The sequence below is a fragment of the Oncorhynchus kisutch genome, linkage group LG19 (genome assembly GCF_002021735.2).
Source record: "Oncorhynchus kisutch isolate 150728-3 linkage group LG19, Okis_V2, whole genome shotgun sequence".
Taxonomy (NCBI): domain Eukaryota; kingdom Metazoa; phylum Chordata; class Actinopteri; order Salmoniformes; family Salmonidae; genus Oncorhynchus; species Oncorhynchus kisutch.
The window spans coordinates 44,111,471-44,127,211 of record NC_034192.2 but is presented as its reverse complement, the minus strand read 5'-3'; the positions used below and the strand labels follow the sequence as shown (position 1 = coordinate 44,127,211).

The 15,741-nt window shown below is 41.4% G+C and overlaps 1 protein-coding gene across 2 annotated transcripts in view; it reads right to left on the bottom strand.

The window, feature by feature from the left end:
* The window catches only part of LOC109864865 (GPI ethanolamine phosphate transferase 2-like), a 113,048-nt gene that overhangs the window by 74,634 nt on the left and 22,673 nt on the right, over nt 1-15,741 (bottom strand). For both annotated transcript variants that reach the window (XM_020452883.2, XM_020452881.2), the window contains exons 5-6: nt 1,413-1,551; nt 176-388 (exon numbers count right to left, since the gene is read on the bottom strand). In XM_020452883.2, coding sequence (XP_020308472.1) covers nt 176-388; nt 1,413-1,551 — 352 coding nt within the window. The remainder of the gene's footprint in view (nt 1-175; nt 389-1,412; nt 1,552-15,741) is intronic.

Below are 15,741 nucleotides of genomic sequence, written 5' to 3'. Positions count from 1 at the left end.
CTCCTTTAAAAAAAAAATGTTTTATGCATGTTGGGTTGGGTGGGAAAGCCACGGATTCATTTCTGAACGGGTCCAACATTTTATAGTACACATTGACTTTGGGAGGCTGGAAGCTGATTTAGCCTTGCTCTGATCTGGCACTACCCCTGCACTGACCCACACTATTCCCTCTTACCTTTCTCATAGGCTGGCATGCTGTCCTTCAGCAGGTAGCTCAGCTGGTGGCCGTTGAGGTGCAGAAAGCGCAGCTGGTCCCTGAGCGAGGCCTCGTCAACCACGGGCTGGATGAGTCGGCCCACGCTGTTCTGGGAGATGGGCAGGCCCAGACCAAGAGCCAGGGTCGGGGTCAGGTCCACCTGCTCTACTGTTGATGGTTTCTCCATCCCAACTGTTTATAAGGAGTAGAGAGAGTATCTCAGGATACTAGAAACAAGAGGAAGCAAGGAGGCACACATGCACAAGACAGACAGAAACGCGTACGTACATTCACACACGTATACAGTTGAGAAATTAGGTGAAAAGTCACAGGAGCAGAACATATGTACCACATCTCTAATCAAACCCTACTCCTCTACGTCATACATTAATAACAACGATTCAATCACTTTGGTGTCCATCATGGGTCTGAGGTCCTACAGTACAAGTTACTGTACAAACCTGTCCATCATGTGTCTGAGGTCCTACAGTACAAGTTACTGAACCAGCTTGTCCATCATGTGTCTGAGGTACTACAGTACAAGTTACTGTACCAGCCTGTCCATCATGTGTCTGAGGTACTACAGTACAAGTTACTGTACCAGCCTGTCCATCATGTGTCTGAGGTCCTACAGTACAAGTTACTGTACCAGCCTGTATCTGCCAACGCTTAATTTCTCAGCCTGTCTCTCAGTAAAATCTGATCCACCTGAAATAAACCTATGTAGATGAGAAGTGATCTAGAAATAGACGTAGCAAATAAAGAAACAATTATCACATTCACACCAACGGCCTCGAACACGTTTGTCACAGAGCGGCGAGACGTTAATGAGCTCCTCTTCACACAGTGCCAAAACGTCACCGCTTCTCACAGTGTGAGAGCTCAGCTGAGAGACAGCCGTGTGTGTATGTTTGTGTGTTCATTTTTTGTAGCCTTTATTTAACCAGGCATGTACGTGTGTGGCACAGGCGCTCTGGAGTAGGCCCTTACCTATCAAAAGTCATGTTAATCCTCACTTAACCACATTTTTCTTAGTTGAAAACAAATGTAAATAGACATATTAGTGGTGGGTCGTAACTACAATATTTTCACTTTACTATTATGGATAAGTGTTGTGATAAGCATTTGAACACCGGTGTGCATGTGCCTACTTCAGCAATGACACCAAGACAGACTGACAAACAGACAGAGGGATAACAGGAGAGCCAATGCTTACCTTTCTTCTTGAAGGCGGGGCTGATGAGCACCAGGGGTGTATTGACCTCATGCTCAGACGAGCCCCCATGGCTGCCCGTCTCGGACATCCCGTGGTCCCCACACAGCACCAGCAGGTAGGGCAGCGCCCCCTCTGCCTCCTAAGCGGACCAAATGTTAATATAATGGTCGTTTATCAGACACTTTGATTCACTGCAACTTACATTTAAAGTAGCATCTCATTTTAACAGCTCATAATCCAGGGACTACGGAGTGGCTCAGCGGTCTAATGCATTACAGTGCTTCCGGCATCACTACAGACCTGGGATCAATCCCAGGCTGTGTCATAACCGGCCGTGACCGGGAGTCCCATACGGCAGAGCACAATTTGCCCCCGTCGTCAGGGTTTGGCTGGGGGGCTTGAACTTGGTTCATCGCACTCCAGCACCTCCTTGTGGCGTGCCGGGCACCTGCAGGCTGACCTCGGTCATCAGTTGAACGGTGTTTCCACCGACACATTGGTGCAGCTGGCTTCTGGGTTAAGCGGGCTGGTGTTAAGAAGCATGGTTTGGCGGGTAATGTTTTGGAGGACGCATGACACGAAGTTGCAGCGATGAGATAAGATTGAAATTGGGGAGAAAAAGGGGGTAAAAAAAAAATATATAAACAATCTGTTAACTCTTACTCAAATAATGTTATTGACTTGTCCTATACTTGTATTTGTTACCAAGGCATACATTTCAGAGAGAAAAAAAAACTCGGACCCCCACCTCAAACAGACCGTTTCAAAAATGCTTGCCATTTCCTCAGAGGATGACGTCATGTTTTAGGCTGAGACGTCCGGGGATTTATCAGGAAGAAAGTGTGGTATTCAACAGGCAATAGAATTGCACAGACAGGGCAGGAATAGGGGTTGTGGAAATATGTGTTTGAAATAGAGTCCTGCTGCTGGAAGAAGTAGCCTCGCCTCATGTCCTCCCTTCACTGGAGCGAAACAGTGGAGTTTCCAAACAGCTCCTGAGGGGCTAGGCTCACTCTCTAGCTCTCTCCTCTGGGAATGAAAGGTGGTTAGCTCCGTTTCACTTCAAAGACCCCCTCAGCCACTCTCTTCCACGCTAGCCTGCATCCTTTAGCAGCCAGCGCAAGCTAACAAAAGCCTGAATCTCTGCCAGCTGGTTGCCCTAACAGAGCCAGCTAACTTCTTCAACTCATTGGCATTTCATGTTACAGATGTAGGATCTCATTGGCATTTCATGAAGAGGAAAGAACTTATCCCAGCCATGAAAGCTGCCAGAGTGCATAGGGACATTGCTTACATCCGCTATGACAGGCTCTTTGTCCACCCTCCCTCCCAAAAGCATAGAAAAGATGAGAGAGCCAAGACTATGTGTTACTAGCTTCAACCCTACAGCACCCCCCCCCCCCCACCCCAACTGATTCATGGACTGCTGAATGGTTTCTTTTCTCTTGCTTTGTTTATTCTTTTCCATATTATGTCGATTTCTGATAAGCTAGGGCTAAAAATAGTCCATATTGATATATGTAGCCTGATATCCATAACATTAATATATTAGCCATTTCTGAGACTCACTTAGATAATTAATTTGATGATACACCAGTAGCAATACAAGGATAACACCTACAGAAGAGACAGGAATGCTTATGAGGTGTTGAGATATAAACGTCCTCTCACTGTCAACAGCGTTTATTTTCAGCAAACTAAACATGTGTGAATATACACACATACACACATATATACACACACATTCATATCTATACATCAACTCAGCAAAAATAAAATTTCCTTTTTCAGGACGCTGTCTTTCAAAGATAATTCGTAAAAATCCAAATAACTTCACAGGTCTTCATTGTTAAAGGCTTTAAACACTGTTTCATATGCTTGTTCAAGAAGCTGTTTAAAAGGCACAGTCAACTTAGTGTATGTAAACTTCTGACCCACTGGAATTGTGATACAGTGAATTCAATGTGAAATAATCTGTCTAACAATTGGTGGAAAAATTACTTGTGTCATGCACAAAGCAGATATCCTAACCGACTTCCCAAAACTATAGTTTGTTAACAAGAAATTTGTGGAGTGGTTGAAAAACGAGTTTTAATAACTCTAACCTAAGTGTATGTAAACTTCCGACCTCAACTGTACATACATCAAATCTATTTAGTCTCAAATAAATAATGAAACATGTTCAATTTAGTTTAAATAATGCAAAAACAAAGTGTTGGAGAAGTGAAAGTGCAATATGTGCCATGTAAAAAAGCTAACGTTTAAGTTCCTTGCTCAGAACATATGAAAGCTGGTGGTTCCTTTTAACATGAGTCTTCAATATTCCCAGGTAAGAAGTTTTTGGTTGTAGTTATTATAGGACTATTTCTCTCTATACCATTTGTATTTCATAGACCTTTGACTATTGGATGTTCTTTTCGGCACAATAGTATTGCCAGCCTAAACTCGGGAGTTGATAGGCTTGAAGTCATAAACAGTGCTGTGCTTGAAGCATTGCGAAAAGCTGCTGGCAAACGGAGGAAAGTGAGGTTTGAATGAATGCTTACGAGCCTGCTGCTGCCTACCGCTCAGTCAGACTGCTCTATTAAATATCAAATCATAGACTTAATTATAATAAACACAGAAATACGAGCCTTTGGTCATTAATATTGTCAAATCCAGAAACTATCATTTCGAAAACAAAAGTTTATTCAAAACCGTTCCGTATTTTATCGAACGGGTGGCAATCCTAAGTCTAAATATTGCTGTTACATTGCACAACCTTCAATGTTATGTAAAATTCTGGCAAATTAATTACAGTCTTTGTTAGGAAGAATTTTTTTTTTTTCACACAGTTTGCAATGAGCCAGGTGACCCAAACTGCTGCATATACCCCGACTCTGCTTACACTGAACGCAAGAGAAGTGCCACAATTTCAGGCACCGCATTGATTATATGCAATGCAGGACAAGCTAGTTAAACTAGTAATATCATCAAACATATGTAGTTAACTAGTGATTATGTTAAGATTGATTGTTTTTTATACGATAAGTTAAATGCTAACTTACCATGGCTCCTTGCTGCCTGCACTCGGGTAACAGGTGGTCAAGCCTGCCACGCAGTCTCCTCGTGGATTGCAATATAATCGTCCATAATTGGCGTCTAAAAATGCCGATTACCGATTGTTTTGAAAACTTGAAATCGGCCCTAATTATTAGGTCGACCTCTAATATACACACACACACACACACACACGTTCAAAAGTTTGGAGTCACTTAGAAATGTCCTTGTTTTTGAAAGAAAAGCAAAAAAGATTGTCCATTAAAAGAACATCAAATTGATCAGAAATACAGTGTAGACAATGTTAATGTTGTAAATGACTACTGTAGCTGGAAACAGCTGATTTTTTGTAATATCTACATAGGCGTACAGAGGCCCATTATCAGCAACCATCACTCCTGTGTTCCAATGGCAAGTTGTGTTAGCTAATCCAGGTTTATCATTTTAAAAGGCTAGTTGATCATTAGAAAACCCTTTCAAAATTATGTTAGCACAGCTGAAAACTGTTGTTCTGATTAAAGAAGCAATAAAACTGTACCTATAAGGATGTAGTGCTTACAGAACATCTCATGTCAAGTGTTACTGAAGTGCTGTGGTTGCAGGTTCACCTGCCTCATCTAAAGTATATTATTATAGGGTGTTGCTATAGACTAAGTGCTAACAGTCATTATCTACATAATGTGTGTGAAATGGTTGATAGTGTATGTGATGTAAACAGAGAGGTCTACCTTCTTGGGGATCTGACTAGTTTTCATCTAGCTCAAGTGGAATCTGCTCACAGTAACCAGTGCCGGTAATCTGGTTCAGGTCATTAATCAACCTACCAGGGTGTTTACAATTACTACAGGAACTGGATCATACATATGAATTGATCACATTTTTACTAACACTATAGAACTTTGTTCTAAAGCTGTATTTGGACCCATTGGATCCATTGATCGCAATATAGTGGATATATCCAGGAAAGCCGAAGCTCTAAAAGCTGGGCCTAAAATAGTGAATAAGAGAGCATACAAAATATTCTGCTGTGACTTATGTGGATGACGTTAAACATAATTTGTTGGTCTGATGTGATAATAAGGAGCATCCAGACGCTGTACTTAATACATTTTTGAAATTGCTTCTTCCAATTATTGATAAACATGCACCTCTTAAGAAACTGACTGTTAGAACTGTTAAGGCTCCATGGATTGATAAGGAATTGAAAAGTTGTATGGTTGGGGCAAAAGGAGTAGCAAATAAGTCTGGCTCTACATCTGACTGGCTGACTTAGTGCAAATTGAGAAATTATGTGACTAATCTCAACAAAAAGAATAAACTATATTATGAAGCCAAGATCAATGATATGAAGAATGATGGGAATAACTTTGGAGTACTTTCAATGAAATTATGGGCAGAAAGACAAATTCAAATCCATCTTTCATCGAATCAGATGCCTTATTCATCACAAAACCATTTGATGTTGCGGATTATTTAAATGATTACTTCAATGGCAAAGTGGGCAAATTTATGACAACAATGAAAAGTGAGTCATCGTATTAATGCATAAAAAAATATATATAATAAAAGAAAAGCATTGTAAATTTGAATTTTGCAATGTTAGTTTAGGAGGGGTGGGGAAATAGTTTTTGATCAATAATGACATTGATAACTTCGATGGAAAGCTACTAAGGATTCTAGCTGACTATATAGGCACTACTCTCTGTCATATCTTTAATCTGAACCTAGAGGACAGTGTCTGTCCTCATGCCTGGAGGGAAGCCAAAGTAATTCTGCTACCCAAGAACGGTAAAGTGGCCTTCACTGGTTCGAACAGCAGACCTATCAACTTGCTGCCAGCTCTGAGCAAACTATTGGAAAAAATGTGTTGGACCAAATTAGGGCTGTTGGCGGTCATGACATTTTGTCAGGCGGTTATTGTCATGCAAAAGACTGCCGGTCTCAAATCAAATCTCATTGGTCACATGCAAATGTTAGTACGAGGGTAGCGAAACGCTTGTGCTTCTAGTTCCGACAGTGCAGTAATATCAGACAAGTAATCTAACAATTCCACAACAACTACCAAATACACACAAATCTAAAGGGATGTAATAAGAATATGTATATATAAATATATGGATGACGGAGCGGCATAGGCAAGGCGCAATAGATGGTATAAAATACAGTATATACATATGAGATGAGTAATGTAAGGTACGTAAACATTATTAAAAGTAGCATTATTTAAAAAGTGACTAGCAATCCATGTATTAAATTAGTAAATTATTTGAGTCTGTATGTAGGCAGCAGCCTCTCTGTGTTAGAGATGGCAGTTTAACAGTGTGATGGCTTTGAGATAGAAGCTATACTTGTACTGCCTACGCCTTCTGGATGTTAGCAGGGTGTACAGGCAGTGGCTCAGGTGGTTGTTGTTCTTGATGATCTTTTTGGCCTTCCTGTGACCTCGAGTGCTATGGGTGTCCTGGGAGGGCAGGTAGTTTGCCCCAGGTGATACGTTGTGCAGAACGCACCACCATCTGGAGAACCTTGCGGTTGAGGGCGGTGAAGTTGCCGTACCAGGCGGTGATACAGCCTGACAGGATGCTCTCATTTTGCATCTGTAAAAGTTTGAGGATTTTAGGTGACAAGAAACATTTCTTCAGCCTCCTGAGGTTGAAGTGGAGCTGTTGTGCCTTCTTCATCACACTGTCTGTGTGGGTGGACCATTTCAGTTTGTCAGTGATGTGTACGCCAAGTAACTTTCCACATTCTCCACTGCCACCTGGCTGCGGACCGTCAGAAAGTCCAAGACCAAATTGCACAGGGCGGGGTTGAGACCCAGGGCTTCAAGCTTAATGATGAGCTTGGAGGGTATTAACGTGTTGAATGCTGAGCTGTAGTCAATGAACAGCATTCTTACATAGGTAATCCTCTTGTCCAGATGGGATAGAGCAGTGTGCAGTGTGATGGCGATTGCATCGTCTGTGGACCTGTTGGGGTGGTACGCAAACTGAAGGTGATATGCTCCTTGACTAGTCTCTCAAAGCACTTCATGATGACAGTAGTGCGTGCTACGGGGCGATAGTCATTTAGTTCAGTTATGTTTACCTTCTTGGGTACAGGAACAATGGTGGCCATCTTGAAGCATGTGAGGACAGCAAAGCGGGCAAAGAATGTGTTTAGTTTGTCTGGAAGCAAGATGTCGGGTCCGTGACATAGCTGGTTTTCTTTTTGTAGTCTAATTGCCTGTAGAATCTGCCACATACGTCTCGTGTCTGAGCCATTGAATTGGCTTTGTCCCTATACCGGCATTTCGCTTGTTTGATTGCCTTGGAGGGAATTACTACACTGTTTATATTCTGCCATATTCCCAGTCATCTTTCCATGGTTAAATGCGGTGCTTTCAGTTTTGTGCAAATTCCGCCATTTATCCACGGTTTCTGGTTAGGGTAGGTTTTAACAGTCACAGTGGATATAACATCTCCAATGCACTTCCTTATAAACTCACTCACCGAATAAATCAATGTTATTCTCTGAGGCTGCCCGGAACATTTCCCTGTGCGGGTGATCAAAACGATCTTGAAGAGTCGATTCTGATTAGTCAGACCAGCGTTGAATGGTTCTTCTCACGGGCACAACTGTTGAGTTTCTGCCTATAGGACGGTAGGAGCAAGATGGAGTTGTGGCCGAATTTTCCCGAATGGAGGGTTGGGGAGGGCCTTAAATGCATCACGGAAGTTAGAGTAGCAGTGGTCCAGTGTATTGCCCGTACGGGTGCTACAATCAATATGCTGATAGAATTTCGGTAGCTTCGTTCTCAGATTAGCTTTGTTAAAATCCCCAGCTACAATAAACGCAGCCTCAGGATATATGGTTTCCAGTTTGCATAAAGTCCAGTGAAGTTCCTTGAGGGCCTTCGTGGTATCTGCTTGGGCGGGGGATATACACAGCTGTGACTATTATCGAAGAGAATTCTCGAGAGATGAGAGATGTTTATTTCTGTCGGCGCAACGCATCTAGAAACCCGGTGGCTTATCCGACAGCATATCCCAAGAGAGCCATGTTTCCATGAAACAAAGAATGTTACAATCTCTGATGTCTCTCTGGAAGGCAACCCTTGCCCTAATTTCATCTACCTTGTTGTCTAGAGACTGGACCATGGTGAGTATTATACTCGGAAACGGTGGGTGGTGAGCACGCCTTCGATAGTCTGAGTTGGCCTCTGGGATTAGATCCAATGTCCTGGGTGGTGGTCTGGACAAAGGATCCGCTTCGGGAAAGTCGTATTCCTGGTCGTAATGTTGGTAAGTTGAAGTTGTGCTTATATTCAATAATTATTCCCGGCTGTATGTAATAGCACTTAAGATTTTCTGGGCTAACAATGTAAGAAATAATACATAAAAAAAAAAAAATACTGCATAGTTTTCTAAGGACTCGAAGCGAGACGACCAACTCTGCCATCTTGCATATTTCTCAAGGTAATTGACCGTTAATGAACAAACACGTTTAGCATCTCCAGGCATCCACGCATACAAGTCACTGATGTGCACCTTTGGAACATCTACATTTTAAAAAAGTACATTTAATATACACCATCACAATAAATCCATTATTTATTTTAGTTATTATAAGAAACATTATGAAATGAAGAAAATGTCATTCAGAAGAACAGAATATGAGTTGGCCTACTGTATGCTACCTGGCTGTGTGCCATGCCATAGGCTGTAGGCTAGTTCATTTAGCAGACAAGAGACTGTATATGCTTAATGACATGCCATTACTTTATATTATATGGTTGTATAGTAAGATGAATATAATTGAACTTAGCTGGGAAAAAATAAAGGATATTTTTCCCATTGCGGAGCGGGTGCACATATGAAGTGGCTATGCTGAGCGTAAAAGTGATTATTTGAAACAGGTCCTATATGCTAGATTTAGAGTTATTTGGCAACTTAGAATGTCTTAGGGGCTGCAACTACAGGCTACTGATGATTTCAGAAAGTCGCAATAAAAGCTGTGCTCCGTTCCTTGCCTCAGGCTGCACATGATGTTCTCTCATCAAGTGATCTTATCTTCACACTCATCAGACTATTCTCAATTTAATCTAGTCTTTACTAATATGTCAAATTATTTTGTATTTAGATTGTCCTATTATGAAACGGGCAGGAACACGGGCAGGGGGAAAAAAATACATGTCAGCAGTATGCACTCGAATAGCTGACTCATGACTTTTGGTGTGGTGGTAATAGGGTCACCTCAGACCAAATACAATGACCAAATACAACGCTGTTTCTCTGTAAACAAATTAACTAACTTTCAGCATGCTTATAGATAAGGGCACTCAACATTTACTGCACACACAAATGACTGATGATTGGTTGAAAGACATTGAATATAAGATTGTGTGAGCTGTACTCTCAGATTTCTGTGCAGCCTTTGATATTATTGATCATAACCTGTTGTTGAGAAAACTTGTGTTATGGCTGTTTAACCTCTGCCATATCGTGGATTCAGAGCTCTCTATCTAATAGAACTCAGAGGGTTTTCTTTAATGGAAGATTCTCTAATGTCAAAAATGTAAAGTGTGGTGTACTGCAGGGCAGCTCTCTTGGCCCTCTACTCTTTTATATTTTTTTACCAATGACCTGCCACTGGCATTAAACAAAGCTTGCGTGTCCATGTATGCGTCAGCAACCACAGCTAGTGAAGTCACTGCAAACCTAAACAAAGAGTTGCAGTCAATGTTTGAATGAGTGGCCAGTAATAAACTCTCTTAATCTCTTAAAACTAAGAGCATTGTATTTGGTACAAATCATTCCCTAAGTTGTAGACTTCAGCTGAATCTGGTAATGAACGGTATAGTTGTTGAGCAATTTTAGGAAACTCAATTACTTGGTTTTACCTTAGATCACAGGTGTCAAACTCATTCCACGGAGGGCTGAGTGTCTGGTTTTTGCTCTTCCCTTGTACTTGATTGGTGACTTAAGGTCACTAATAAGTTAGGAACTCCCCACACCTGGTTGTCTAGAGCTTAAATTACAGGAAAAAACTAAAACCTGTAGACTAGGCCATTCATGGAATGAGATTGACACCCCTACCTTAGATTGTAAACAGTCATGGTCAAAATATATAGGTTCAACAGTTATAAAGATGGTGAGTGGTCTGTCTGTGAAAGATGACCTGCTTTTCTGATACCATACTCCATAAAGCAAGTCCTGCAGGCTCTAGTTTTATCTGGATTATTGTCCAGTCATTTGGTCAATCAGTCATCCAGTCAAGTGCTGCAAAGAAGGACCTAGTTATGCTGCAGTTGGCCCAGAACAGAGCAGCAATTATTGTTTTTCATTGTAATCAGAGAGCTAATATCAATACTATGCATGTCAGTCTCTCTTCGCTAAGAGTTAAGGAAAGACTGACTGCATCGCTTCTTGTTTTTATAAGTAACATGAATGTGTTGGAAATTCCAAATTGTTTGCATAGTCGACTTACACACAGCATTGACAGACACACACTTACACCACCAGAAATGCAACCAGGGGTCTTTTCAAAGTCTCCAGGTTCAGAACAAATTCAAGGAATTTGGACTGCTAAATAGCTAATCTAATGGCTACACTGAGGACCTGCATTTATCTTTTTTTGCAGACTATGCAAACACACATACTTGCACTGACACTCCAACACAAACACTTCATACGCCCACACACACACTTAACATGCACACTGACAACACACACACACTGCAACTACTGTCTATTATCTATTCTGTTGCCTAGTCACTTTACCCTTACATATATGTCCAGTACATAGCTAGTACATAGCAATTACCTCGTACCCCTGCACATCAACTCAGTATTGGTACTCCCTGTATATAGCCATGTTATTTTCTACTCTCAGATATATATATATATATACACACATACATACATACATACATACATACATACATACACATATATAAGTTGAAGTTGGACGTTTACATACACACAGTTTTTCAACCACCCCAGAAAATGTATTGTTAACAAACTATAGTTTTGGCAAGTCGGTTAGGACATCTACTTTGTGCATGACACAAGTAATTTTTCCAACAATTGTTTACAGACAGATTATTTCACTGTATCACAAGTCCATTGGGTCAGTAGTTTACATATACTAAGATAAACAGCTTGGAAAATTCCAGAAAATTATGTCATGGCTTTAGAATCTTCTGATTCTAAATTACATCATCAGGATAAATGACATCATTTGAGTCAATTGGAGGTGTACCTGTGGATGTATTTCAAGGCCTACCTTCAAACTCACTGCCTCTTTGCTTGACATCATGGGAAAATCAAAAGAAATCAGCCAAGTCTTCAGAATTTTTTTTTTAGACCTCCACAAGTCTGGTTCATCCTTGGGAGCAATTTCCAAAGGTCTGAAGCTACCACGTTCATCTGTACAAACAACAGTACGCAAGTATAAACACCATGGGACCACGCAGCCGTCATACTGCTCAGGAAGGAGATGCGTTCTTTGGCGTGAAAAGTGCACATCAATCCCAGAACAGCAGCAAAGGACCTTGTGAGGATGCTGGAGGAAACAGGTACAAAAGTATCTATATCCACAGTAAAACGAGTCCTATATCGACATAAGCTGAAAGGCCGCTCAGCAAGGAAGAAGCCACTGCTCCAAAACGACCATAAAAAAGCCAGACTACGGTTTGCAACTGCACATGGGGACAAAGATCGTACTTTTTGGAGAAATGTCCTCTGGTCCGATGAAACAAAAATAGAACTGTTTGGCCATAATGATCATCGTTATGTTTGGAGGAAAAAGGGGGATGCTTGCAAGCCGAAGAACACCATCCCAACCGTGAAGCACGGGGGTGGCAGCATCATGTTGTGGGAGTGGTGCACTTCACAAAATAGATGGCATCATGAGGTAGGGAAATTATGTGGATATATTGAAGCAACATCTCAAGACATCAGTCAGGAAGTTAAAGCATGGTCGCAAATGGGTCTTCTAAATGGACAATGACCAGAAGCATACTTCCAAAGTTGTGGCAAAATGGCTTAAGGACAACAACGTCAAGGTATTGGAGTGGCCATCACAAAGCCCTGACCTCAATCCCATAGAAAATGTGTGGGCAGAACTGAAAAATCTTGAGTGAGCAAGGAGGTCTACAACCTGACTCAGTTATTCACCAAACTTATTGTGGGAAGCTTGTAGAAGGCTACCCGAAACGTTTGACCCAAATTAAAAACTTTAAAGGCAATGCTACCAAATACTAATTGAGTGCATGTAAACTTCTGAGCCACTGGGAATGTGATGAAAGAAATAAACCTGAAATAATTAACTCTACTAAGACTGGCTGTCGCCATTGGTGTTGTCTAATGGGGATCCTAATAAAATCAAAAATCTATATATTAATTTGAGCCAGTTTGCTACAGCAGGATCATAATCCTGCAGCAACAGGAAATGTGAATTATTTTGTGGATTATAATTATTTGACATGGTTTCTTTTTTTCCAAAGCCAGCTTCAAACTATGGGGGATGGGTGGGAAATTCTGTCTTTGTGTCTTCAACAGAAAGTCATTTAAGATTTGGTAAACCCATTGTCGGGCTCTTCCGAACTCACCAGGAAGCTAGTAGCACTGCATCAGTATACCCTAGTATTTAAACAAGCCACATTTCACGAAAATGTCTAGGCATATTTATTCATTCAAGAAACAATACTGAACCACAGAAACAGTATAAACTGCAAATGTGAAGACAGTAGGGCTTTAAGTAATAATCATTGGCACTGCGTGGAAAAAGGGACAAAACTCCACTAGATGAAGACGAATGAATGCTAGCGCTGAGGCCTCAACCCCCCTCGACTTTGATTGGTGTTTAATCAGTGAGGCTGGGACCTGCTTGCTGCCACAGCTCTGTGAGGTGTCCTGTCTGCCGGGCAATTTGTATTTCTGATTAAACAACCCTAGGGCCTCTTCAAGCGGGGTGTTTAGCACCAGCAGGAAAGTGTCAATCTGCCAGACATCGCAACTTGCAGGTGCAGTCTGTTGGAAAGCAAGGAGACAAACATTGAAAAGTCTATCAGAGATGAAGATCGATGAAAAATAATGTCCTTATCATCCCAGATTGGGTTATTTGTTCAGTTGAGTCTATAAGGAGGCAGAGCAAAAGTATTTTATTTAGCATTGTATCCTCATTAGCTGTTGCCAATTAGCAGCTACTCTTCCTGGGGTCCAAACAGAACAGGGGAGATATACAAATTATCCTTCCCCTCTCCTGCAATGAGGCAGCCATTGTGATTTACGATGCGGTACTGCCAGTGTGCTCATTTGTAGCTTACCAAATACATACGTTGCCGTGCCCTATTCCGATTGATTTAATGCCATGCTGCTGGGAGTAATCCACAAATTGTAAATGTTGCACATCTCGGAATGAACAAGAAAAACACCAACTAAAAGTTTATTTTCCACAAAACAAAACAAAACTCCTCTTATCCCAGCTTCAACAAAAGACAATTTGATATGAGTGTTCAACTTTTCACACAGCAAGTTCTATGGGTGACGGGGAGTGCAATATGCAGCATCATAACAGAGTTTAGGTCCTCTACATTTTTTTTACATTTGAGTCATTTAGCAGACGCTCTTAACCAGAGCAACTTACAGGAGCAATTAGGGTTAAGTGCCCTGCTCAGGGGCAAATCGGCAGAGCCTTGACAGCTCAGGGATTCGAACCAGCAACCTTTCAGTTACTGGCCCAACACTAACCACTAGGCTACCTAACTCACGTCATTCCCAGATTGTAACGTGGGAGAGTGATGTGCTAGGAGAATAGGGGCTGACCCTGAGGCAAATTGTTGCAAGAATGAAAAAGGTAAAAGGATGAGAGATGGCAGTGTCCTGCATGTCACCCTCCTATTACCGAGGCTAGCACTCATCAGAGCTTTAAAAATGTGAAGAAAATCTATACTTTCAAACAAAATGACAAACGTTCTGAACATCCTTGCTGAAAAGTTGATTGCACAGATGCCCAAACTGAAAGAGAGAAAAATAAAGAGCTGTAACACTCATGCCTTTGAATGTCATAGTGACATGAAATGTCATACCAAAATGGATAAACGCATGGAAGTTCTCTGGGTAGTCGCACAAAGAGGATGTTTTTATGGATTCTTCTGTGGCTTGAAACAGACTATTCAAAGTGGTTCGACTCACAATTGAAGTCTGAAATATTCTGGTTTCACCTTTTAAAAATTCACAGTATCTGTAAACATCCTTTGGGGGCTTTGTAAGGAAAATGTTTTACCTTCCCAAAACAATCCCAATCACATTCTTTGAGGTTCCCTTTGAGGCCTTAGGTCATTTCCACGAGTGACGAGAGACCGCTTTATCAGGCAAAGCTTTCTGTGAAGACCTTCTACTTTTAAGAGGTTCAGCTTTGACTTTCTACATTCACATGCTCAAAGCATGACATTTCAAGTAGTCAAGGTATAACTGTATTCTATTTGTTAATTATAATATGGATAATGCCTTGCATCAGCTGTTCAAGAATTTATCCATACATTATTATATGGGCGTGCATCTTTCTTTAGTTATTCAATCCACATATTGATACATGTGCTTCAATATGATAAAGGAACCATTTAATACAATAACATGGTGCAATGTCTGGCTTGGCCTAACAGTAATAAACATCATAAATGTGTTGGATTAAGGATAAGATCAGAGTGACTTTGGAAAAAGTATTGTCCTGTATGTGTATAAGGGAACGTCCTGCCCTTTAAGACAGAAACACCAATCACTTGAGGCTGAGAGCAAAGGTTAACTTGCAGCTGTGCTTTAGAGACATACTTGTCTTAACATTCTAATTTCTGCTATGAAATACCACCTCCGCTGCTGTCTGTACAGAAATCTACACCAAACCTGTCTCTCTCAGCAACCACCCCACCTTCTGCATGACATGCCTCCAACGGATCCTGCCCGGAGTGCAACGCTCAGATCAGGGGCAGAAGCTTTCAGATCAACAAAAATCTGAAGAACTTGGCAGAGCCGCTGAGAGAAGAGGCGAGACAGGAAAGGGCCAAAGTTTATTGGTGCCCAGACCAACACCAGGAACTGAGCCTGTTCTGCAAACTCATCTGCCTGGTGTGTCGGGATGGAAGCGAGCACGTCAGCCACTCAATCAGGCCTCTCAGAGAACAGGAGAATCAGGTGAAGAGGGAGGTGTTGGTTTGTTGGTTCTCTTGTAATTGCGGACCTCAGGACAACATAGAATAACACAACCACCACTTACAGAAAGAGGAATCTTCTGCTCTGAACTAAGATTA